The sequence below is a fragment of the Rhinoraja longicauda genome, chromosome 3, assembly GCF_053455715.1.
Source record: "Rhinoraja longicauda isolate Sanriku21f chromosome 3, sRhiLon1.1, whole genome shotgun sequence".
In the NCBI taxonomy this organism is placed as follows: domain Eukaryota; kingdom Metazoa; phylum Chordata; class Chondrichthyes; order Rajiformes; family Arhynchobatidae; genus Rhinoraja; species Rhinoraja longicauda.
The window spans coordinates 87,226,663-87,252,571 of record NC_135955.1 but is presented as its reverse complement, the minus strand read 5'-3'; the positions used below and the strand labels follow the sequence as shown (position 1 = coordinate 87,252,571).

Sequence of the window (25,909 nt, the reverse complement as noted above, 5' to 3'; positions counted from 1 at the left end):
CTCTGGAGAAAAGGAATAGGTGGCGTTTCAAATCGAGACCCTTTATCAGTCAGTCTGATGAAGGGTCTCGATCTGAAACATCACCTATTCCTTTTCTCCAGAAATGCCGCCTGACCGGTTGAGTTACTCCGGCATTTTGTGTCTATCTTCGGTGAAAAGCAGCATCTGCAGTTCCTTCTTACACATGCTGCCTGACCTGCTGAGTTACTCCAACACTTTGTGTTCTTTTGTGTATTAACCAGCATCTGCAATTGCTTTTTCTACTCTCTTATGTGACTGCTTCCTGGGACATAGCATCCAGGTACCTCCCCACCCTCGTGTCACTGACAAATCTCGAGGCTGCAGCTCATCAACCTGGAGCTGAAGATCCTTCAGCGGGCAACGAACACTAAGGATATGGACTGTGAATCACAATAGGCTGCACCAGTTCCTGCATCTTAACACTACGTCACCTCATCTGCTCAGCAATCTGGGTTGGTTTTAATATATTAAATATGTGCACCTTAGCTATACCTTTTTAATGTCCTGCTATTTAAACCTCTTGGCCTTTCAGAGGAGACTGGGAAAACATGCCCACCAATCAACTACCTATTCCCTATCACAAACATATTTGATCTCTCTATTCTCACTCAAATCTAATAATTTCTAATTTTTCCATGCATGTTCATTGATTTGAAACATTATCTCAGTTCCACCTTCCACAGATGCTGCCTGACCTGATATTTAATTCCAGCATTTTCTGTTTGTCATATTTCCAGCTTTTGCAGTCTTTTTCTTAGTTTTTTCCCCACAAATTGTAGTTGTTTAATGCAAGGTAAAAGTGGCATGTGAAATTGTAAAGTCTTGTTTTGTTGGAAGCCACATTTTTAAAAATCACCATATTTCCCTTCTCTTTCAATTTGACTCATGATTAAAACAATGGCAATTAGGTAATGGCAATAGTAGGAACCAAGCTCTAAACTAAGCTGATTTCTGAGACTAACAGCTACCATTGCAAACTATTTTCAATTAATAATTACCTGTACATGTTTTATACACCGATACACCTGATGAGCCAAAACATTATGACCACCTGCCTAATATGCTGTTGGTCCTCCATGTGCAGCCCCATATGCAGCTGGGTGCAATGCACTGTGTATTGTGACAAATTCCTCCCGTGACCACCATTAAAATTTTCTGTGACTTGTGCCACAGTAGATCTTCTGTCGGTTCGGACCAGACGGGATAGCCTTCGTTGCCCTCGCGCATTGATGAACCTTGGGCGCCCAACACCCTGTCGCCAGTTTGAGGTTCGTCCCTCCTCGGACCACTGTCGGTAGGTACTCACCACTGCTGACCAGGAGCACCCCACAAGCCTTGCCGTTTCGGAGATGCTCTGACCCAGTCGTCTGGTCATAACAATTTGGCCCTTGTCAAAGTCGCTCAGGTCTTTACTCCTGCCCATGTCTCCTGCATCCAACACATCAACTTCAAGAACTGACTGTTCACCTGCTGCCTAATATATCCGACCCCTTGACAGGTGCCATTGTAACAAGATAATCAATGTTATTCACTTCACCTCTCAGTGGTCATGATGTTTTGTAAAGATGCGAGGTGCATTTAGCGATTTGTGCAAAATGCAATTGCAGAAGCATTTCTAATAACATTAAGTATTCATAAAATCAGTTTAATTCCTTTTTCCAAAATATTAGGAAGTTTAAAAATACTTAAATGAATATTTCATTATATCCTCAGGGTTCTGATAATGCAACTGTAATTTTAAATGCTGTAACTGTAAATAAATATGCAAAGTAATTCAGAGATTAAGCAGTCTGGGTTTGGTTTGGGATCAGCTCTGCCCAAGACTGCAATAAATGGCAGAGTTGTGGTTGTAGCCCAGATCATCATGGACCAGACCTTCACCATTGAATTAATCTACACTCCTCGCTGCCTTGAAAGAGCAGCCAACACAAGGGCCACTCCCACCTTGGCCATTCATTCTTCTCCCCACTCTCCTTAAGGCAGAAGATACAGAAGCTTGAAAGTGCACTCTACCAGACTCGGGAACGGCCTCCTCCCCTGTTATCAGACTTTTGAACAGTCCTTCCATCAGCTACGGTATAGCTCTGACCTACATCATTGTGGACATGGGACTTTCTCTGTAACTGATATGCTCCAATGTTGAGAACTATGTTCTATGCTCTGAATGGTAATTTCAGTAATCCCACAAGGAAATCTCAATGAACCAAAATTATTTTCAGACTTGATGGGGTAGGAACTGAGCTGATGTTTCTTCTGGTTGATATGTCTGGAAAAAGTTTTAAAATGAAAGATTGGCCATTTAGGACAAAGATAAGATTTTTTTTGTCACCCAATGAATCTTTGGCATGCTTTAAGCATGCCATGGGATGGGAGTGGCATAGTGGCGCAACGGTAGAGGTGCTGCCTTACAGCACCAGAGACCCGGGTTCGATCCTGACTACAGGTGCTGTCTGTGAGAAGTTTGTACGTTCTCCTTGTGACCGAGTGAATTTTCTCTGGGTGCTTCAGTTTCCTCCCACATTCCAAAGACGTGCAAGTTTGTAGGTCAACTGGCTTTTATACAACTGTTCCTATGTGTGTAGGATAAAACTAGTGTACAGGTGATCGTTCGGACTCGATGGGCCGATGGGTCTGTTTCCATGCTGTATATCTAAACTAATTTTTACAGGCTGGGTCTAAGTTGCAGTTTATATTCAAAGCAGAACTTAATAAATTGTGGTATTTCTGGGGAATGGGAATGTGGTAAATTCTGGTATTTCTGGGTTCTGAGATCAGTACAGGGAAGTAGTAATCTTAACACCTTACCAGAAAGAAAGATGCCCCACTCTCCAATCTCCCAGATCTGCACAGTGTCAATGTGAAATTATGTCTTCAAATCTATGGAGGAGCTTGGTGCAACACCCTTCTGTTTTAGAGTGGTTTTCAATGAACCAAGTCTACATTTTAATAGAGTTGGTGCATTCACTTACTGTTATCCTCAGAGCAAATTATCTCAGAACTCCACATATTATTTGAAGTACAATCTCACCAGTGAACAGCCAAAGTTTAGAATAATTTGTTTCATCTTCATGCACCTTTAAAAGCCATTCCTCCCACATTACATTATAGATTATAATACATATTTCATTTGAATGATGTTTTAATTTCTTCTAAATTATATTAAAGGACTAAAATACAGGGGGCATGGTTAGTTTCATGTGTTCTGATTAAGTTTCATTGAGCACAGGGAACCATCTAATTCATTGAATTAATGGTTGTTTGGTCCAACATTCCAAATGCTCATCCCACCTCTTTACACCACTAGAAGTACCTCTGCTTCAACATTTATGCATTATCCCTCACATCTTTCATCTCATAGTGGGGCAGCTGATAGAGCTGCAGCCTCACAGCGCCAGAGACCCAAGTTCAATCCTGACCTCGGTGCTGTCTGTGTGGAGCTTGCATGTCCTCATTGTGACCACGTGGGTTTCCTCCAGGTACTCCAGTTTCCTCCTACATCCCAAAGATGTGCTGGTTTATTAGCCGTTGTAAAATTGCCCTTAGTGTGTGTTAGGGAGTGAATGCATAAGTAGGATAACTCCGAATGAATGAGAACGGATGATCAATGATCGGCATAGACTCAGTGGGCCGAATGGGCCTGTTTCCAGGCTATATCTATAAATTAAACTAAACTCCATTCAAAACTGCAGCTTTAATATCAAAAACTGCATAAAAGGCTCCAAAAATGAACATGACCTTGGAGGAATTTATCATGAAAATAATAACAGTGGAAACGTAATTTCTCACCTCTTTGTTGAAGGGAAAAAAAAATAATCACAACTCAACTGCATTATTTCATTTTATTGTGGATTTTAATTTAATTGTTCCCTTTACATCAAATACTCCAGTGGCAGGGGATATTGCACACAATATCTGAAAAGCACTACATAATACTTTCACTGAAAACTAAGTTCTACATTAGATATGACTGGATAGAATTTAGCAGGATTATAAGACATAAATACCATACACAGCTGCAGTTTGACACATAAAACATTATTCAGATAATGGGAGGATTGAGTTGCTGCTCAGCCAGCTGTAAGACTGGTGCTTTCCATTTCTGGAAGATAAAACTGCATGCAAGTGTTTAAGCAGATTCTTTATGTTTGCAGTCCATTTATGTTTTTTTTTTTAGTCATCAGCAGAATTTCTGGATTAAGGATGAGAGTAAATTTGGACAGTCACAATGTTGGTTGCAGTCACTTTACCCGGGGTTAGGCATTAACAGTTTTTGGTCACTATTATGTTGTGATGTCACAAACATCCCATAAACAGCATCGCTTTGTAAATCAGCTGAAGTATTATCAGGTCACAGCTATGCAGTGTGTTGTCTGTCACACATGTCATTTAATGTGCCAAACATTTACAATGAGTTTTGTTTTTAAAAAACACTCAAAATCCCAAACACCCATTCATTCTAAAATCTAAAAGTGAGCAAATTCCCTCACACCTGTCGCTATGCCAATTTTATTAATGCACTCGTATCTGTTATATTAAAACAAACTTCACAACACATACCCTTTTCATCTACAGAGTATCATAATGGGCATATATTTGTGGTAAGGTGGGAATGAATTGCATTGCAACCTTTAAATCAGCAAGTGGATTATGAACAATTGTGTCACTAGAATCCAGTGCGTTAGTTTAGAATACGGTATATAAATCTGGAAGAAAATTAACCATGGCAAGATATCAGTGGATTGTCTATTTCAAAAAAAGGTTGGTTGTTGGAATGTAACATGTTCAAACCCACTTAGTAATCGCAATTCATATGCCTTGTTCTCTGATCCCCCAAGCCTCCCAGAAAAACCATTAGAAGTAAGCAATCATTTTCACCTTACGGATATTGTGAGTTTGGAGGCATTTAAAAATAGCACACAGAAAAAAGAAAATGTACATTACATTGCCGAATTCAGCTCAACATGTTCCATAAAATCTACTATGGAGATTCAGTGCTTGCCACAGCAGCAGTCTACTAATTAAATTCCTTCACTGTTGATATTTACTATCACGAAGATGCAATCTCACAATTACACAATTGATTTTTCCAACTCAGTAAAATTACCCTTCTTTGTCTTTAGGAAATGTAAACATGAAACAGGAAACTAAGCCGGGTGCAGTAATCAAATACAACTTGTTTTTCTTTTTAAACGAAGAGCTCCCTTTGCCCTTTCATTCCTCACCAATCTATATAAGCTGCTGTACACTAGTTACAGCGACTGACACTAACATATCACATTATATTGGGTGAAAACAAATGAGAAAATGCATTTATTATGGGGAAATGCATTTGGGGAACTGCACCTCTCATCTAAAAATGTGTACCATTAGGAAAAGCTACACAGCTGCTTGTGCATAATATGCAATTCGATCTGGGCAAATTACAAGCCTCTTCAACCAGAACTATTCAAAGAAACTTGAAGTAAGTCTGTCTCCACAAAACATTTTTTACAGGGACACCAATAAACATCATGCCACATGCACATTCTCACAGTACTTACCCTATCATAGCACAACTAACTGCTCATGGTTTAATTATGGATTTATAGAAGTATAGGGAAAGGTAATTTATTCGAAACAGTTGTTACAAATTCAGTCACATTAATGTTTCTCCGACAATGTTTTTAATTGCAACCTTTGATTCTGGACTAGGACCATACAACACGAAGGTCAGTCAGCCCATTGTGGCTGTACAGCTTTGAAAAAGCCATTCTTTTAGAAAAGGAGCTTAAAAAAATAAATAGCTTTTTTGATGTTACAATTACTAATTTTGTAGTCACAAAGCTATATGTTATAGTGGAATTAAATCTTGAAAAATATTCTTGTTCCAACTTGTTTGAATGCAACTAAGTTAAAAGTATCAAGAAACCAGAGGATTCAAAATCAGTGCTGACATTCTTCAGATCAATTGCAATGGTGCTAATGACGTTCTCCAATGTTGCAGACCTTTTTGACCATATCTTTGAAGTTTTAGAATTTAGCTGTTTTTTAAAATCCTGGAATAATTGAGAGGAATAGATCGGGTAGATGCACAGTCTCTTGCCAAGAACAGTGGAATCAAGAACCAGACATAGCTTTAAGGTGAGGGGCAAAAGATTTAATAGGAACCTGACGGATAGCTTTTTCACACAAAGGGTGGTGTGTGTATGGAACAAGCTGCCGGAGGAGGTAGTTGAAGCAGGTACTATCGCAAGGTTTAAGAAACATTTAGATAGGTACGTGGATAGGACAGGTTTAGAGAGATATGGGCCAAACGCAGGCAGGTGGGACTAGTGTAGCTGGGACATGTTGGCCGGTGTGGGCAAGTTGGGCTGAAGGACCTGTTTCTATGCTGTAAGACTCTATAATTGTTACTCAGTGCATAGTGAGCATAAGGGAAGAAAGCAGATGAAAATGGCCTTGAGACCATCATTGATGCTGAACTTTCCCTCCTTACTATCCCTTCTTTCACCACCACTGTTCCTCAGCCTTCACATCTCCCTCCCTACCTACTATCTGCTCCTAAACTATACTCAATTGTTCATGACCTATCTGACAGAAGATGTGCAAGAGTGGCTTGATGCTTCATTCATCGATTTAAAAGAAAATTTTGTTCAGCGCAAATATCAGGGGCTTCTCTTTGTCCTTACAGCATAATTATCTGGAAGCTAAGTTCTGTTACCCTGTAGTGCAGTGAACGTGAGCAGTATGACCTAGCAACATCACCCAGTTTCCAACACCAGCAGCTTTTAGCAATGCAAACAAGCCAATTCTAAAATACATGGTCATCGACAATTTAAATTTCTATTAGAATTAGGGTGAGGCTGTCCTTTAAAAGTACAGTCTTGAATTTAGTTATCAATAAACTATACAGTTACAAAACAAATGCCTTTAAATGCACTTAAAATTCCTGTTAGCATTAATTGTAAGCTGAATTGAAAAGGGTGTTTTTAAAATAGCAAAGACAAATAAATTAAAACCATGTGTTCAATAATGCTTATCAAATAAACAATCTGGAGCAACATCTGCAAATAAAATACAACTACTAAACTGTATAATACATATGCAATATTGCAAAAGTTCATTTGTCTAAAGTTCTAAAGCAATGAAATTTGATTTTAAAGAAGCCCGTCCATATTAGGAAAGCTGTGTACAAAAACAGTGCAAACATAACCATGCTTTCATTTACTGTTAAAACTAATTCGCATCACACTTTTGTTCACAAAAGTATTTAAAAATAAAATAATCAGCTTTCTTTTTAAAAAAACATACTGTACAAAAATGAGGTCATATCCATGGGAAAGCAGCTGGTTAAGTTGTACATCTGGCAAAGTTACAATCAGTGGCGTCAAATGGCATCTGATTCCTGACTAAGGCTCGATTACTAGATCCAACAGTGGATATTTTTTTGCGACCACAATAGAGAGCAAAGATCAATCGGATGTAATGAATTACCCAAAAAGTCAAGAACTTTTCACTAACCTCACGTTAATTGTTACATGTCATGGAAACGATTCCATTATGTAAAAGCAGTAAGGGTCCACTTCTGTGAGTGGCTGCCCTGATTGGAAGTCTGGGTGATGGTGCACTGACTGCATCACTGTGCGAGTGCCTTTCAACAGTTGTCGAAGGACATAGTGTTTGAATCCAATCCAAAGATCTCAACAAAGCATCAATAAATATGAACGATGCGTGATACCAGTTTCAATTCAATGCAATTTCTGATCCTGCAGATTCGGTTGGAGATACAAGTACGCAATTTTTCACAGTACAGAGACTGCTGCTATTTTTGGTATAAAAGAAAACTACAATCCTATCACCAAGATTTACATGGTATTCTACACCCAGTTAAAAAGGGTCTTTAACTGGAAAACTGCAAGCCTTGGAAAAGTAAGAATACAAAAATTAATCAAAACAAATCAGAAAATAATGGGTTTCAGAGTATTGTTAACGCTCACATTCACACCTTGTAACATGGAGTGTTGGGGCTCAAGTTGTCGACCTCCCCATGGCGAGCCCTGCCAACTGACCTCAGTCAGGCGAATGACAACAAACAGAGGAAGCAGAAGCAGCTTCATAACTTCTGCTGCCTCAAACGCAAGAAGAAGAGACATGGAGTGTTACGCTGCACTACCATGTATCAGAGTAAAACAGAACCACTGTATTTCATTTGTAAGTTTAGTCACTTGTTGGCTTCAGGTTTTCATAAAATCAATTTCCCGAAAATTCAATAAAAATATATTTCCTGAAATATACACCAAATACATTCTTCAAACAAAAATATAGCATTCAAAAATATACACGAGGTCACTTGCTGGGCTTTCCAGGAAAGATTCAGGAGAAGGAATTAAAATCATGATCTACAAAGAGGAAATCTGCATTCATCTTAGTTTCCTAAATGGCTGATGTGGACTCCAATCATACAACTAGAAAAAAAAAAGCTGATAAACTACAACAAATGTTGGAGATAATGTTGATTTGAAATATCGGTCATTTGTTGAGCACTGATTTAGCTGGTCATTCCTTATCATTATAGTAACACGAAACAAACAGATGATGCGCACGCATTTCAATTTATGTTAAAGCTATAACTGATCCAATCTTTCTATATCATTGGCCCAAATATTCCGATTCTGTTCACTAGTCTGGTGTACTACACAAGTAAATAGAACTTGTGTTCTCGATATGGGTTTCAAGCTAATATAATTCATCTTTTATAATTCATAAATGCTTTGCAGGTACAACATATTGGAGAAGATATATAAACTATTGTTCCACTGTTGGATCTTTATCAAATGTGAATTAAAACAGAATTAATTCACATTTGAGCTGTACATTATTAACAGAATTACACCAGTGACTGCACAATACCAGACTGATACAAACTTGGATGTAGTACTGTTAAAGGAAAGCTATACAGGTTATAAATACGGCCCTAAAATGATAATGCTCAGAACTATAAATGATCAATAGCTTCGCCAGTTACAAAAAAAAACACACCCTTTTTCAGTCAACATAATGCACCCAACAAGTGAACCTTTACTTTGCTATTTTTGGATGAAAAGTAGAAACTAACTCATTTAAACAGAATGAAGCCTACTTACCAATAATATGTTACATAAGCAAACCAAAAAAAAACAACTTTCTGCACAAGTGATTTTTTTTCTCTCCATATCCAATTCCATCTGTACCTGTGCTTCTTATAAACAACTACCTCTGAAATCAAAAAAGTGTACATCACATTTGAACACCTTCTATGACTGGTCATCAGGGAAATCATGTTGTTGCTTACAAGTACGGACACATTCACACACACACACACACACACACAAATAACAGTACTTCTCAAACTACTGTCCTACGCTGGCCTTCACTGTCTGTTGTTTGCCTTATTCACTTCCCATTTAAAAAAAAAAGTGCAACCTAGATCACATTACATTCAAGTCACTGTCTAAGGCAAAATGACTAGTATGTGTACTCCCAACTCCTTTGGTCTCTGCTTACATATATTAGCTGTCAATGATTTAAAGCATGCAGTTTTATCAAGGCTTAATGGCAATATGCCATGTTCATATGCAGAATTAAATTTGTCAAGAAGCTGGTACACAGGAAACATGCCTTAGTTAAATATTTCTGCATTTGTATAGGAGGGGATCGGCTGGTTACGTGAATAGGGTTCAAAATACTCGTGAGTCCAGTGTGAGTGAAAGATAGTGTTTCCATGTGGAGTTCAGAGTATTATATGGTCTGGCCTCAACAATATGATCATCAAAAAGCTACATTTCACACTTCAAAACTACTGCTGTTAGTGATGGTGATTATATTTTACCATGGAAAAGATTGCCCATTTGCAATTTTGTCTAAACAAAAGAAAAAGTTGGAATCAATATTACCCACGCCACAAATCGATGGATTCAGGGTATGACAGATCCAAGTATTTTAAACCCTGTATTTTTTTTTTAAGAATAAGAAAATGTTGCTTCAGCATAGGAACTAAATAGTCTGGAAAATGATACACCCTAGTGACCTGTATAACAAATCTATCGTACAGTATTCAGCAGACATTGAGTTACATCCGCTTTCCTCTTTTGTTTTAAATTTCCACTTGAGTGCTTTCCCCTTAAACAACTGGCTGAATGTTCCGCTTCTGTGGGACTCCCCATTACAGTTCGATCTTGCATGCAGGGAACGATTCATCTTGCATGACCACAGTGCTGCTGCTGGCCAGCACCATGATGTTGAGGTCCTGCTGCTTCTCGTGGGTTTGCTGGTACCATTCCCGCATTACTTCAGAGTCGTGGGTTGGAATCAGAGTAACCTGTAATCCAGCACAAAAACAAACGGTCAAGCCATTCATTCAGTCTCTATTCAATGGAGTTCAGCTCTAGATCATAAGTGATAGGAGTAGATTTAGGTAATTCGGCCCATCAAGTCCATGGCTGATCTATTTCTCCCTCCGAACCCCATTCTCCTGCCTTCTCTCCATATCCCCAGACACCAACACTAATCAAGAATCTATCTATCCCTGCCTTAAAAATATCCATTGATGGCCTCCACAGCCCTCTGTGGCAAAGAATTCCACAGATTCACCACCCTCTGACTAAAGAAATTCCTCCTCATCTCCTTCCTAAAATAATGTCCTTTAATTCTGAGGACCTCTAGTCCTAGACTCTCCCACTAGTGGAAACATCCTCTCCACACCCACTCTATCCAAGCCTTTCACTATTTGGTACATTTCAATGAGGTCCCCCCAGCAAGTAGAGGCCCAGTGCTGTCAAAGGTTAAAAGGACCTAAAGTGCTGGAGTAACTCAACAGGTCTGGAAAGACATTGACTGTGCATACAGCTTCTCTGACTGTAGTGCAGACATTGACCTTCAAAGTATACCAGGCTCTCCCTTTATGAATTGCAAGTTAGGCTCCCCCTTTATCATGTATCTGTACACTGTGGACGGCTCGATTGTAATCGATTGTAATCGAGTATTGTCTTTCTGCTTATTCACAAAATGCTGGAGTAACTCAGCAGGTCAGGCAGCATCTCGGGAGAGAAGGAATGGGTGACGTTTCGGGTTTCGAGACCTCGACCCGAAACGTCACCCATTCCTTCTCTCCCGAGATGCTGCCTGACCTGCTGAGTTACTCCAGCATTTTGTGAATAAATCGATTTGTACCAGCATCTGCAGTTATTGTCTTTCTGCTGACTGGTTACCATGCAACCAAAGCTTTTCACTGTACCTCGGCAAACGTGACAATAAACAAAACTAAATTAAACTCATGAGAGTCTATATCAGGTATCGGGTCCACATTCTGACCTGTTGATCAGGATGGCAGTCTGAAGAAGGGTCTCGACCCAAGACGTCACCCATTCCTTCTCTTCAGGGATGCTGCCTGTCCCACTGAGTTACTCCAGCATTTAGTGTCTATCTTCAGTACTTCCAATCATTTTCCAGGCTATTTCCTCTGTTCAGTATTCCAGCTTGTACATTAGGGAACTCCACTACTGGTGCAGCTCATCCTACAAATACTCTGGCATGCCAAGAAACATGGATAAACGCCCATCTCAGGTGGGCAGTCGGCTCATTGATTCACAGGCTCTCCTGCGTTTGTATGTTTTCCACTTCTGTGGAGACATCTAATACACAATGTAGGAGCCATTTACGCTTAAATTAGTTACTGTCATTATATTATGGCCATCTTTAATATTTCTCGTTTCTGTCTTTTTTGCATGCTTGTGGGTGTGGTTTGATACGTGATGGGGAGTGTCTACATCTGAGGAGGCTAGCTTAGCCACGGAGATTGGGGATCTGTTTAGTCTCGGAGGATGGAGAGAATACAGTTTTTACCACGAGCACACGGTAAAACCAAATGGTAATGAGCGTGTTGTTTGAAGAAGAAACAGTTGATAAGAACGAAAAGTTATGAATGACTCTTTTGATTTGTGCTACTTTAATAAAGACCAATTAATCAAGAATCAGAGTTTGGAAGATTCATTTTTGTTATCTCAGAGTACGGTGTGTGCGAAAGCTATATCTCCACCACATTCCCGAGCAGTAATGGCTATCGGAGTGGGACTTTGAAAAGGTATAGAAACTGCCATGACACACAAGGTGGAAGATTGAGCAGAGGAAACTGCCTGGAATTGATTGGAAGTGCTTTGGGACATTTTGCTTTGCAACAGGCTATGTTAAACCATACTGTTGTAACTCCAGTGGGAAATAGCACAATAACCTGTGCAAGGAAACACTAATATAAAAATATATTACGGGTGCTCCATGATTTTCCAGCACCCGTGGTTTCAGTGCCTTTCTGGATTATCCCTTTTTTGCCAGACCAACTCATCGGCGTCCAACTGTACTGGAACTTTACACTGTTTACACTGCTGAGGGGCCGAGATATTAGCCCGCAAAGTCGGCCTCGGATATCGGCTAAGGGAACGGATTTGCCGGCTCAGGCCGGGCCGGAGTTCCAGAGCCCCGGCCGCAGGGGCCAAATTTGATCTGCCGATCGGCCGTGGAGGTTGAGATTGGTAGCCTCACCTGCCCTAGGTGCCACATTGTCAGGGGGGACGACCTGGGGGGATTACAAGCGCGCTGGTAATTTTGTCCAGATTAAAGGAGGTGCTGGAACTCCAGTTGCCGGAACACCGGTGGCGAACCAGTACAATTTTGCTGCATTTTGAAAATGGCAAAAAAATTCTGAAAGAAGGATTTGGTGACCTTACCTGCATGTTACTGCCCCACTGAGACTTGCCCTCCAGGAGAGCATCCAGAACAGCCCTGCTGGGTTCATCGGCTGCCTGGTCGTTTCCACTCACTACATAGTAGGAAGATCTCACACGCTTGAAGAACTCGGCATCCACAGTCTTGGCACTGCAGTGATTTGGAATGTACACCAGGTCAAGGTACACAGGAGGTCCAGAAGGCACTGACGGCACACTTGCTGCCTTATTGCTGCTGGAAACTGTGAGACAAAGAATTCATTGCAAAAATTAGTTCCCTTTGAGAAAATCCGCCCCTTTGCCCCTTCACCTCCACCATTCACACCCACCAGAGACCATGTTGTGGACTGACTCAGTGTAGGAACCAGCTGGACAATAACTCAATAACTGAGCAAAGATAACAAGATTAAATATTATTTCCCAATGTCTTTTTTCTGCTCCTTAAGGTATTGCTCATGTAGATAGACATAAAATGATAGTTGAGTATAGGAGTAAAGAGGTCCTTCTGCAGTTGTACAGGGCCCTAGTGAGACCGCACCTGGAGTACTGTGTGCAGTTTTGGTCTCCAAATTTGAGGAAGGATATTCTTGTTATTGAGGGCGTGCAGCGGAGGTTTACTAGGTTAATTCCCGGAATGGCAGGACTATCATATGTTGAAAGACTGGAGCGACTAGTCTTGTATACACTGGAATTTAGAAGGATGAGAGGAGATCTTATCGAAACGTATAAGATTATTAAGGGGTTGGACACATTAGAGGCAGGAAACATGTTCCCAATTTTCAGGGAGTCCAGAACAAGGGGCCACAGTTTACAAATAAGGGGTAGGCCATTTAGAACTGAGATGAGGAAAAACTTTTTCAGTCAGAGAGTTGTGAATCTGTGGAATTCTTTGCCTCAGAAGGCAGTGGAGGCCAATTCTCTGAATGCATTCAAGAGAGAGCTAGATAGAGCTCTTAAGGATAGCGGAGTCAGGGGGTATGGGGAGAATGCAGGAACGGGGTACCGATTGAGAATGATCAGCCATGATCACATTGAATGGTAGTGCTGGCTCGAAGGGCCGAATGGCCTCCTCCTGCACATATTGTCTATTGTCTATTGATAGACATAAAGCATAAAGCTTCAAGCAGCATCTATGGAGTAAAGGGATGGGAAAGCCCATCCTTTTTCTTCAGAGATGATGAGTGACCCGCTGAGTTACTCCAGCACTTTGTGTTTATTTCCAGTATAAACCAGCATCTGCAGTTCCTTCCCAGATATTTTGACTGCTCATGTAGATGCCGGCTGCTCAACAATACCTCGCTTTCTTGTGCCCAATTGTTCTTATCAGCGTTCTGCACCTTATCTACACATTTGGCACAAGAGTTAAGCATAGAAACAAAGTTAATCTGTGATGACAACACTGAGAGGGATATATAAAATTCTAAGGGGCAGTGGTAAAGTAGATCGCAAGGAACCACTTTCCTTGGCAGTGGGGCCAAATTAGGAAGGCACAGGTTTAAGGTCAGTGGTAGGAGATCTCGAGGGGTTTGGGGGAAGACATTTTTTCATTTGAAGTTTGGCTGAAATCTAGAACTCACTGGGGTGGAGAGGGCAGAGACTCTCAAACGTTTTGCTTAGATGAACATTTTTGCAACACATGGCACGAAAAGCGAGGGGCTAAGTATTGGAGAAAAGGATTACTATGAACAGAGAATTAAATACCCTGCACAGACACCATGGGCCAAAGGGCTTGTTTCCGTGTGCTGTGTGACTCTATTCTCTACAAATCTATTCTCAATCTGAACATTAATAATGGCACACTGTTATTTGAAAATGAAAATGATTTCCCCACAGAGGTTGTTTGTATTAATTTGTTGTTTTGAAGATTTTCTTTTATATTTCCACTATTTATTGTGCTTTGTGTTTATTTCAAAACTAACATTTGCCTCGCATGTTGAGGTGGATAAGAAATGCCTACATGTCAATTACAGTGTAAAAGAGGAATTCTACAGCTTAGAAAATCAAGTTTCCAGGGGAGTTTCTTTGAAGCAAATGGCAATAACCTGGAATTTGCAGACTCAAAGGATGGCTTGAAAGAATAGCTGGCCTCCTGTGATGTAATGATGCAATGATTGAGTTCTTAAGGCAATTTTTCACAGTGCTTTAAAAACACATACACAAAGGGTGGTTTAGTTCATAGCCAGTGCAGTAGCATTTGCTGAGAATAGGAGCTAGGACAGTTCTGACCTGGATCAACCCTCTTTATCAGCAACAATGTTCCCGATGTTGGGGGAGTCCAGAACCAGGGGGCACAGTTTAAGAATAAGGGGTAGTAGGCCATTTAGGACTGAGATGAGGAAAAACTTTTTCAGTCAGAGAGTTGTGAATCTGTGGAATTCTCTGTCTCAGAAGGCAGTGGAGGCCAATTCTCTGAATGCATTCAAGAGAGCTAGATAGAGCTCTTAAGGATAGCGGAGTCAGGGGGTATGGGGAGAAGGCAGGAACGGGGTACTGATTGAGAATGATCAGCCATGATCACATAGAATGGCGGTGCTGGCTCGAAGGGCCGAATGGCCTCCTCCTGCACCTATTGTCTATTGTCTTCAGGCTAACGGAATCAAGGGATATGGGGAAAAAGCAGGAACGGGGTACTGATTTTGGATGATCAGCCATGATCATATTGAATGGCAGTGCTGGTGCGAAGGGCCGAAGGAACCTCCTATGTTTCTATCCTGAGGATAGGCAGTCCATGATATAGATAGTGTGTGGACTTCAATAGAAACCCAGAAGAATGAAACAAAGGCAATTTAAAATCTTCAGCTTATTTCTCAACTTTATGAGTTGGTGGGGGATTGTTAACCCATCTCCATAACCCTGTCTTAGCTGCCTATCCCTGGAAGTATTTGGTTATCAAAAATGTAACTATCTTGGATTTATAACTAATAACTGATCCTGCATCAATTTTCATTTGTTGAAGACAATTCCAAACTGATATGGTCCTCCGTGTGAACATCGCTTCTTTTCCCCCTATTCTCCTGGAAGGAGTCTCAATTGTTACATTGTACCTTCAGTTCTAGATCCCTCCAATCAACAGAAATGGTTTTTCTCTACCTTAATATCTTGAAAACTTCAATCGTGTCACCCTTTGAGCTTCTAACTTGCAGTGATTGCAGCCTTACTTTTCGTAATATTTTGTTTTACATTTTAGAATGCCCAAACAGTTGCTGAAGGAGATTCATTAGCAATTTTTCAAAAGGAAATTAGATAAGTATTTGAAGTATTTTAAACTTTTGCCAGGCTAGAGGAATGGAACGTTCCAAAAGCTAGGCTAACACAAAACTGATGGACAGAGTGGCCTTCTCTGCTTGATGGTCCTATGATCCTACAATGAATCAAGCCTGCAGATTAATCAGTATGTTCATTGACCAGAGATTTGGGTTCCAAGGCTCTAAATTTGGATAGCAAAATTCTAACCACATGTTGCTTAAGGGCCTGGTTGTGCAAAGGTATCATGTCGTGAAGAGTTGGCAAATTAGCTATTATAACTTAAAAATGTTAACTTAAGAAGCATTTTGGCATTTACAGTTTACATGCTCAGCATCATTAGGGATTATTAAAAGTAAATCCACCATTTTTTCTCCTTGTTCAATTAAAAAATAAATCCTGTAGATTCTATTGTAGAAACAAGGAAAATGTAGAAACAGGGTCGATTGTTTTACTTTCTTATCCTCTTATTATATGTTCGCTTTTAAACAATAAGCAATTAAAATTGGATAATTGGCTCTGGACATTTTATTGCAGTCATCAACAAAGAACATTTAATAAAAATTTAATTTGCATTTTAATTGCGTGGTCTACTATCCTGATTAGAAGATTAATAACACTTTCCTCAATAACGTTTTCTTTTAAAATATTAATTATCTCTCGCTTGATTTTAATATCTGTCCAATATGCCTTTTGTACAAAGGTTTCTCAAACTGTGAATCTCCTCTAATTCTTCCTAGAAGTGAACTTTTAGCTCCAAGATCCGCACTGTCACTGCACTTCTGACAGCATCAGTCAAATGGGCTTCACAAATTTCCCACAAAGATTTCTTCTCAAATGCCCCGGCACTGAATTCCCAGACTTTCCCCTACTGACATATAGTCTGTTCCTTAAGAATGGTGCAGGGTCTATTACAAATGTATGATTAAAGATTTTTTGTCATTCACACAAAATTGCGCTGCATTATATTGCTGATTGCAAAATCATATTTCAGCCATTTTGAATAAAGATTACTAAAATCATGAAATGTTTGTCTTTTCCTAATAAGAGGAGTCCTGAGCTTTTTAATCGGTGGTTTATTTATTTGTCAAAAACCCCCAAAAAATCAAAGAATTGTATAACATCAGTCAGGATATGGCCTTCATCAGTCAAGGTATTGGGTACAGAAGTTGGGAGGTCATGTTGCAATTGTACAAGACATTGTTGAGGCCACATTTAGAGTACTGCTTTCTATTTTGGTCACCCTGTTATAGGAAAGATGTTGTTAAACTGAAAAGGGTGCAGAAAACATTTACGAGAATGTTGCCAGGCCTCGAGGGCCTGAGCTATTGGGAAAGGTTGAGCAGGCTGGGACTTTATTCCTTGGATAGCAGGAGGATGAGGGGTGATCTTATAGACGTGCATTATATCATGAGAGGAATAGGTAGGGTGAATGCACAGAATCTCTTGCCCAGAGGAGGGGAATCAAGAACCACAGGACATAGTTTTAATGTGAGAGGGGAAAGATATGATAGGAACCTGAGGAGCATTTCTTTTACACAAAGTGTGGTGAGATTATGGAACAAGCTGCCGGAGGAGATAGTTGAGAAGGTACTTTCGCAATGTTTAAGAAACATTTGGACAGGTACATGGATAGGATAGATTTAGAACAATATGGGCCAAACGCAGGCAGGTGGGACTGGTGTGGATAGGGCATGTTGGTCGGCGTGGGAAAGTGGGCCAAAGAGCCCATTTCCACACTGTATCATTCTATGACTCAGTAATATCGTGTTAACTGGCATTCTGTACTTTAGAGTATTCTTGTTTTTTTTAATTTAACAGTCTTTAAAGTCGAATAAAGCTGCAAGAGTTTCTATTGTGACCTCAGTGATTGGCAGAAACTGCTGAGAAATGGAATAAAGTTCTTATGAGTTTCTGCCAGGGTTATGGAGTCAAGTGAATGCTGGATCAATTCCACTCGCCTAATACATTAATTTTAAAAGAGTTTAAATATTCAGTACCTTGAATACTGCAATATCCTACATCCATGTCTATCATATCATCATATCATATATATACAGCGCGGAAACAGGCCTTTTCGGCCCACCAAGTCCGCGCCGCCCAGCGATCCCCGTACATTAACACTATCCTACACCCACTAGGGACAATTTTTTTAAATTTTTTTATTTTTAATTTTTTTTTACATTTACCCAGCCAATTAACCTACAAACCTGTACGTCTTTGGAGTGTGGGAGGAAACCGAAGATCTCGGAGAAAACCCACGCAGGTCACGGGGAGAACGTACAAACTCCTTACAGTGCAGCACCCGTAGTCAGGATCGAACCTGAGTCTCCGGCGCTGCATTCGCTGTAAAGCAGCAACTCTACCGCTGCGCTACCGTACCGTTCGGTTTAAACCAACATCTGCGAATCCTTGTGTAGGAAAGAACTGCAGATGCTTGTTTAGGAAAATAACTGCAGATGCTGGTACAAATCGAAGGTATCACAAAATGGTGGAGTAACTCAGCAGGTCAGGCAGCATCTCTGGAGAGAAGGAATGGGTGACGTTTCGGGTCGAGATCTTTCTTCAGACCCAATGGGTCTTGACCCGAAACGTCACCCATTCCTTCTCTCCAGAGATGCTGCCTGACCTGCTGAGTTACTCCAACATTGTGTGTCTGTAGTTCCTTCCTGCACGTACACTCTACGTTGAATTGGTCAAGGTACAAGGGGGAAGGCGGTTACCTGGGTTTTTAGTGGTGTGTGCAGACTTTGAGTTGGTGGTGTTAGTCGCGTTCTTTGCTTCCTTGTCATCGGCCCGAGCAGCTTTCACCTCTGGGTTGGTGCTCACTTTGGAGCCCTTCTCCACCGACTCCTTCTTCGGAGAAGCTGTTTTTGCAGTTTTGTCGGCGGCTTCCTTAGTCGACCCCAGGGCGTTTGTTCGGGAAGGAGCGCTGGGATGCTTTGGTTTGCTGTCAGATTTCCTGGAAGGAGAGGAAGACTTTGTCTTCATGACCTGCTTTTTAGTCTTTGTTCGTTCCTTCACCTCCTTCTTCAAAGGTTTATCTGCCTTGGCGATGCTCTGCTCGATGGGCAGTGCCTCGGGGTCGACCATGCACACGTCGGGGTGCGGGGGAGGCGGGCTGGGGTCCTTTAAGGGAGCTGGCGGGGGATCCATCTGCCGGTGCACCAGGGTTCTGTCCGTCGGAAGGGTCTCAGACTCGTCCTCGGAGTCCAAGGCAGCATCCGCGGTGATGGAAGGGCACTCTTCCGTCCCGGGGGGGAAATCGGAATCGGTCTGTGAGGGAGCTGACTCACTGATGGATGTGCCTGGAGTGTCATCACACTGTCGCGCCTGCTGCTTCCCACCAGGAGGGGGCTGAGCACCTCCACCTTGGGTCAAAGGCCTTTCGAGATCTTTAAGGGCATCCTCTTGTTCAAAAAATTCTATGGGGCTCGGGTTTATGAAAGAAGGGGAGAGATCGGCCATATTGAGCTTGAATGGAGAAGGAGTTTTAAAGCATTTATCAGCGTCATGTTGAACCTCAGTTCTGGATGCGAAAGGTTCATCTTCAACCTGGTAAGCCTCTTTGACTATATCCTGTTTGCTGGCGAATGTCTCCACCTCTTCAACGTCCATTTGCATTACTGGAAGTTTGCTTCGTGTGAGGGAGGGCTCTTGGTATGAATGTGTCGCAAACACAGCAGCTACCTGCCCTGAAGAAGAAGAAAATATTGATGACCCCATCGGAGATTTCTCCTGCACAAGGCCAGCGTCGGGAGAAATGGAACCGTGAAGGTGAGATACGTCCTTCGCAAGTGAGAGAGGCTGCGAAACGTCAAACATCTGTAAATCGTCCTTTTCATGCAGCAGAGAAGTTGTTCGCGGTGAATAGGGGGCTGGCAGCCTCTCTGACAGGAATGTCTCTCCGTCAATCATGGCTGTTGCAGAGGAGATGGCAGATGAGACGGGGGTACAAACACCATACTCCTCCTGGAGTGGAGAACTTGTCTGAGGAGTCCGTGCAGATGAAGTTGTCGGAGACGCCTCTGTCGGTGGCGTCGAACCAAACAGTAGATGATCCTTATCTTGGCCGTAGAATGCTTTTTCGTGCATGGGCACAACGTGATGCATGAATCCAGTTTCATGAATGTCCGATGGACTATAATCCACCTCAGTCGGTCCATTCTCGGATATGTGGTGGTAGCCGGCGTTAAAAGAGGGTTGCTCGGGTGACTGCTTGCTAAAGTCCAAAGCTAAAGATTGTTCGGGAGATTCCTGACTGAACTCCACGGACATTGTAGAGTGTTCGGGAGAGCGGACTTCCTGCACGGGTGTTCTGGATTTTGCAGTTTTTGGAGAGACCTCTGGGGGGGAAATAGACATGGGCCTGGGGCAGTCCTCTCTGGAAGGAGAAACCTCTGCTTCTTGGAATGCAGTGGGTGTTTGCACAACAGATACGGAGAGGGATTCATCTACTTCAGTTGAGTGAGGAGAGCCAACTTCTGCATGCAGTGAGGGGGAAACGTCGTCAGCTGTGGGCTCCGGGAAAGAGCTTGTGGCCAGGGACGCTGTTGAAGCTGAAGCAACCCCTTCGATGTGGGAGTAAGTGTCTTCTGCCACCACCTCATCGACAGGGGTAGCAGATTTGTCTGATGTGGTTCCTTCAGAGATGGACATTTTGCTGTCTTCTTTAACAGACCCAATCTGGCTGATGTCTACTAATGTCGGGGAGAGCTCACCTCCGGTTTTATGCGCTTCGAATGGGCCAAGCGGCGCAAACGTACTTCCTTCCACTTTCCGCTTCTGGCTGAAACTATCTTTGGGAGTCAACAACTCGAAGTCGGCTGCCTGTTCTTTGTCGGGGGAGGCAGGGCCGGACGGGTGTTCATTGAATGGATAGAGTCGGGGTGAGGAAAGAAGTTTGAGTTTGTCACTGGTGAGTTCCATTGCACCTTCCAGGAACTGCACTGGGAACTCCTCTCCATCATTGGGAGAGCTGTCGACGGGAGAACAGGAGCCCAACATTGGAGGACTACGCAATGGAGACAGAACTTTCTCAACAGGCGATTCCGAATCAGGTACCGGCTCGTCCATCGGACTATACCTTGGACTGATCTCGTCCACCTTCATGTCATCCGTCTCAATGATAATCGGCTCAGGGAACTTTGAAGTTACCTCAGCTGGAACTTTGTTTTTCTCGTCTATTGGTGACTGATAAAATGGGGTGTGACCAGCACTGGGCGTTCCAGACTGCGCCGGTGATGCCATCTCCAATGTTTTCTCTTCGGGACTTGCACAATGATCACCTGGCGCTTCAGGTTCCAAAGATGGAAGATCAGCGGATGCCTTGATTTCTGATGGAGTCAAATCAAAGTTGATATTACGATCACTTAATGGTGTCCTAGATTGTGGTGATGATTCAGCTGGACTCCTTGCAGGGCTTAATTTGGACTCAAAGTCCTTTACTTGATTCTCCAGCTTCTCAAGCTCCAAGTCGTCCTGTTTATCATACTCATCGCGTTTCGGAACACAAACGCTGGCCGGTGGTGGTTTGAAGTACTTGTCTTCTTCCAGGGAAGATGAAGGAGATATTGTCGAGGCAGAAGCTGGGTAATCCTCACCCTGTGTCACGTCGGTTTTTGTAATTTCTAATGAGAACCCGTTGTAAGTGTCAGGGACCGGAGAAAGCTTTGCTCCCTCATGAGTCTGTGAAATGACCGTCGTTTCAAACTTTGTTATGCTAACGTACTCCTGAGTTGGAGACTCGGTTTCCACATTGTTGGTCTCGTCGCTCATTATGTCCCTGGGTGTGGACATTCCATCCATTGGGGTGGGCTCGCTAGAAATCTCAATAGTAGACTGGGTAAAGCCAGACGTGGCTGTAAATTCTTCAGGGGGCTCTTCGTGGGCTTCCTCATCAGAAGCTGTTGCTTCACTCTCAAAATCAGTAGGTATTGTCTCATTACGAATAGACAGTGTTTGATCAATGATCGAAGAATGAAGTACAGAGAATTTATCCAGAAGTGCACTGGGAGACGGAATTTTATTCACCTCAGTGCTTTTAACCTCACATCTCTCTTTCTCTTCATACAGTTCTTTGCTGTAATCTGCTCTGTTGCCTTCATACTCTGCCTCTTCTTCAGTCTCAGCCTTTTCAAGAAGTATATCGTCCCGTTCCCTATAATCATCTCCCACTTCCGAATCTTCCGTCTCTTCTTTCTCTGCCATCTCGTCAACATCAACTGGTTCCTCGGTTTCGATTAATTCTTCTGCTTTGAGGTCCTCAGCCTCAGCCTTCGCTCCGATAACAACGTGCTCCAGCGCAGTTTTGGTGGGAAGCATCTTGTCCACTGATCCTGCTAGCTCATCAACATCTTCGGTCTCTGCCTTCTCTTCATAGTCTCCAGGTTCAGAGGACTCTTCAAAAGCAGCGCCTTCATCCTCAAATCGTTCTATGGTCTCCTTATTTTCAGCCTCAATGTACTCTTGAGGAGATTGTTCAAATTCACCTTCAGCATCAGTAGTTGTTATTCCTTCATCGGGAGATTCATCGATATCTAAAGCATCTCTGTGAATGGTAAGGCCTATCTTTTCCGCTTGCACTTCATCCTGCACGGAGTTCTCTATTGCCACAGGAGGTACCTGGGTGTCCTTCTTCTCTTCTTTGTTAAGTTCCTCAAAGTCCTTTGTTAAGTCTTCTGGTGAAGACATTAGCGATCGTTCGATCTCGAGTTCAGTTGCAGTAACTGCGGCAGCTGCTGCTGTTACTACTGCGGTTGCTACAGCTGCCCCAGCTGCAGCAGCTCCCACCGCAGCTGCAGTTGCAACCTTGGTTTCTTTCTTGCTTGGTTTTGCTTTTGCTTTCAGTTTGCTTGCAGCAGCATCTTCCTTCTTGGGTGTCTCATTTTTCTTTTCCACCTTGGGCTTAATTGGCAATTTCTTGGCCTCTGTTGCGGGCACAGTTTTTTTCACTTCCTTAATGGGCTTTTTCACGTCTTTCTTGACATCTTTGTCATTCTTTTTGATCTCTTTCTTTTCTTCCTTCTTCACCTCTTTCACTGGGGTTTCTTTCTTCTTCACTTCTTTTTTAATATCTTTCTTTACTTCCTTCTTTACTTCTTCCTTTTTAGGCTTCTCCTCTTTTTTCACCTTTTCTTTTTTGACGACAGATTTTTCCTCTTTTGCCTCTGGCTTGGCAATCTCTTTTTTCACTTCCTTTTCCTCTTTCTTCTTCTCCTCGGGTTTCCTTGCTTTAACCTCCTTCTTCACGATTTTCTCCTTCAACGGCTTCGGTTTGTTCTCAGACTTTAGTTTCTCGTCTTTCTGCGTTTTCTCTTCGAGTTCCTGTTTAGCTGGCTCTACTTTAGCCTTCCCTTCTTTCTCCTCAAGCTTAGATTGCGATTCTGACCTGGGTCGTTCCTTCTTAATGGTAGGTTTCTCCTTCTTCTCTACCTTCTGAGGCTTCCCATTAACAGCCTCTTGGTGATCACCTCTTGGTTTTGTCATCTCGGGTGTTTCGTCCTTGACGTCCTTCTTAACTCCCTTTCCAACGGATGGCCGGGAATTGGATTTGAGACTCTCCTTGCTATCACTGCGTTGTTTCATCTTGGCTTGTTTCGCTGTCGGGGCAGCCAAACCAGCTACAAGCTCTTTTTGAGTTGCCACTGGGTGTTTCAAGAAGTCTAAATGCTTGAGCTTTTCTAATCCATCCAGAATGTTGTACTGCGGAGCATTTCCTGGGAACAGAGCTCGGACTATTTTCTCAGATGGGTTGGCAGGGTGCCATACAATTAGGGAGGATATTGAAGTCAAGTATGGAAATGAAATTTCTGCGTCTTTGCCATTTGGCAAAACAAGTCCGGTTTTAGCTTTGTTATTGCTGGACCAATGTTGCATGAAAAATTGTAGCTCTTTGCTCCCTTTCACTGGGTTTAAAATGTACATCTCTAGTCGCCCTACACCCATTTTCTGGAACAGTATTACTGGATCAATGGTATTCCCTACAGTCCTAAACAGGGGTTCTGGCTTTATAGACAATTTGTTTAAGTACTGGACAGTAAGGCAAGTTTCCTCTGTATTTTTCCTGACTCGGAAATTAGGCTGCAGGTTTGTCACGTTTTCTGGGACATTCAGAAAGACAACGCCCAGCTCGGGTGAGATGAGATTCTTCATCCAGTCACTGTTGGCAGTGGATCCTTGCGACTGTTCCTCTTCCAGCTCCGCTATCTTGCGTTGCAGCAAACTGTTGACCCCGGGCAGGTTGTCCGCCCCGTTGTGGGTGAGTAGAATCGAGTCGACTCTGTCCAAGTGCCGAACCAGTTTCCAGAAGCAAGACTTGCGATCTGAACCACCATTTATAAGCATGTTGAACCCGTTCACGGCGAACAGGGCAGAGTCCCCTCTCCCACCGGGGAAAATGTAGCAGCAAGGCTTCGACAACTTCAGGAAGCCTCCAGATGCCGGAGGCTCCAACACGTCAAAGGATGACGGGACTTCCACCGACTCTGATAGGTATTCTGTGAATTCTGAAAGTCCTTCCATTTCTGGTAAAATGGAGACCGAGTTCAGTTTAATATTGATAAAGTCCTGTAGGTTGTGTTTCTCCAGGTTTGTATTTTTCCAGTCGCCTTCCTCGGGGCAGAATAATGTGAGGCTGGCTTTGTTGGCCGGGTGTGTGGTGCTTAACAGTTCTCCAATCTGACAGCAGAATTTAAAAACATATAATAATTCGCAGTAATTAGTGAAAGACCTCAATTAACACAATCGTTTTGGCATTCGGGCCACTTCCTGCCAAATGAATTATACTGTAATCACAAGAATACTCACAAGGCAAAAATTAAATATTCCTGCTTCCATTACCAAAATACATGTAAACATTTTGAATTGCTAATTCCAATTTGTATGTAATTTAGTTACAGAGATAATTAGACTCACAATGCTTCACTTCAAGGAAAGTACCAATTCTATCCTGGTGGGCCACATTCAGTGATAAATACTGTATGTAAACAACACATTTTTCTTGTTTTGTGGTTTTACATACACCAATGAGCCAAAACATTATGACCACTGACAGGTGAAGTGAATAACATTGATTATCATGTTACAATGGCATCTCTCAAGGGGTGGGATACATTAGGCAGCGTGAACAGTCAGTTCTTGAAGTCGATGTGTTGGATGCAGGAGAAATGGGCAGGAGTAAAGACCTGAGCGACTTTGACAAGGGCCAAATTGTTATGGCCAGACGACTGGGTCAGAGCATTTCTGAAATGGCAAGGCTTGTGGGGTGCTCCCGGTCAGCAGTGGTAAGTACCTACCGACAGTGGTCCGAGGAGGGACAAACCACAAACCGGCGACAGGGTGTTGGGCGCCCAAGGCTCATCGATGCGCGAGGGCAACGAAGGCATATTAGGCAGGTGGTCATAATGTTTTGGCTCATCGGTGTATATCAAGACTGTTTCCTTACTAACTAGACATCGGCAGGTAGAACACGGTGATTAGAGACTTAACGATATTGCAATCTGAAATCTAAAATTCTGCAGAAAAATGAAGTAGCACATGCAGTTATAAAGATGAACTAATTAAACACGAGACAGTTACATGGAGACCCAAGAGACATACTGAATGTTAAGCAAAAAACAAAAGCATGAGGGCCTCATTCAGCGTCTACGGAAGGTCCCAACCTGAAACACTTTAGTTTAGAGATACCGCATGGAAACAGGCCCTTCGGCCCACCAGGTCTGCGCTAACCAACAATCACCTGTACACTAGTTCTATGTTATCCCAGTTTCGCATCCTGCACACTAGAGGTAATTTACAGAAGCCAATTAACCTACAGACCTGCACATCTTAAGAATGTGGAAGAAAACCGGAGCACCCGGAGAAAACCCACACGGTCACAGGGAGAACGTACAAACTCCGTGCAGGCAGCG

General features: G+C 42.4%; 1 protein-coding gene across 1 annotated transcript in view; it reads right to left on the bottom strand.

Moving 5' to 3' along the window:
• Positions 1–7,294: 7,294 nt before the first annotated feature.
• The window catches only part of map1b (microtubule-associated protein 1B), a 100,830-nt gene continuing 82,215 nt past the window's right edge, over positions 7,295–25,909 (bottom strand). The window contains exons 5-7 of the mRNA XM_078396587.1: positions 18,722–24,677; positions 12,759–12,997; positions 7,295–10,357 (exon numbers count right to left, since the gene is read on the bottom strand). Coding sequence (XP_078252713.1) covers positions 10,202–10,357; positions 12,759–12,997; positions 18,722–24,677 — 6,351 coding nt within the window. The 3' untranslated portion in view covers positions 7,295–10,201. The remainder of the gene's footprint in view (positions 10,358–12,758; positions 12,998–18,721; positions 24,678–25,909) is intronic.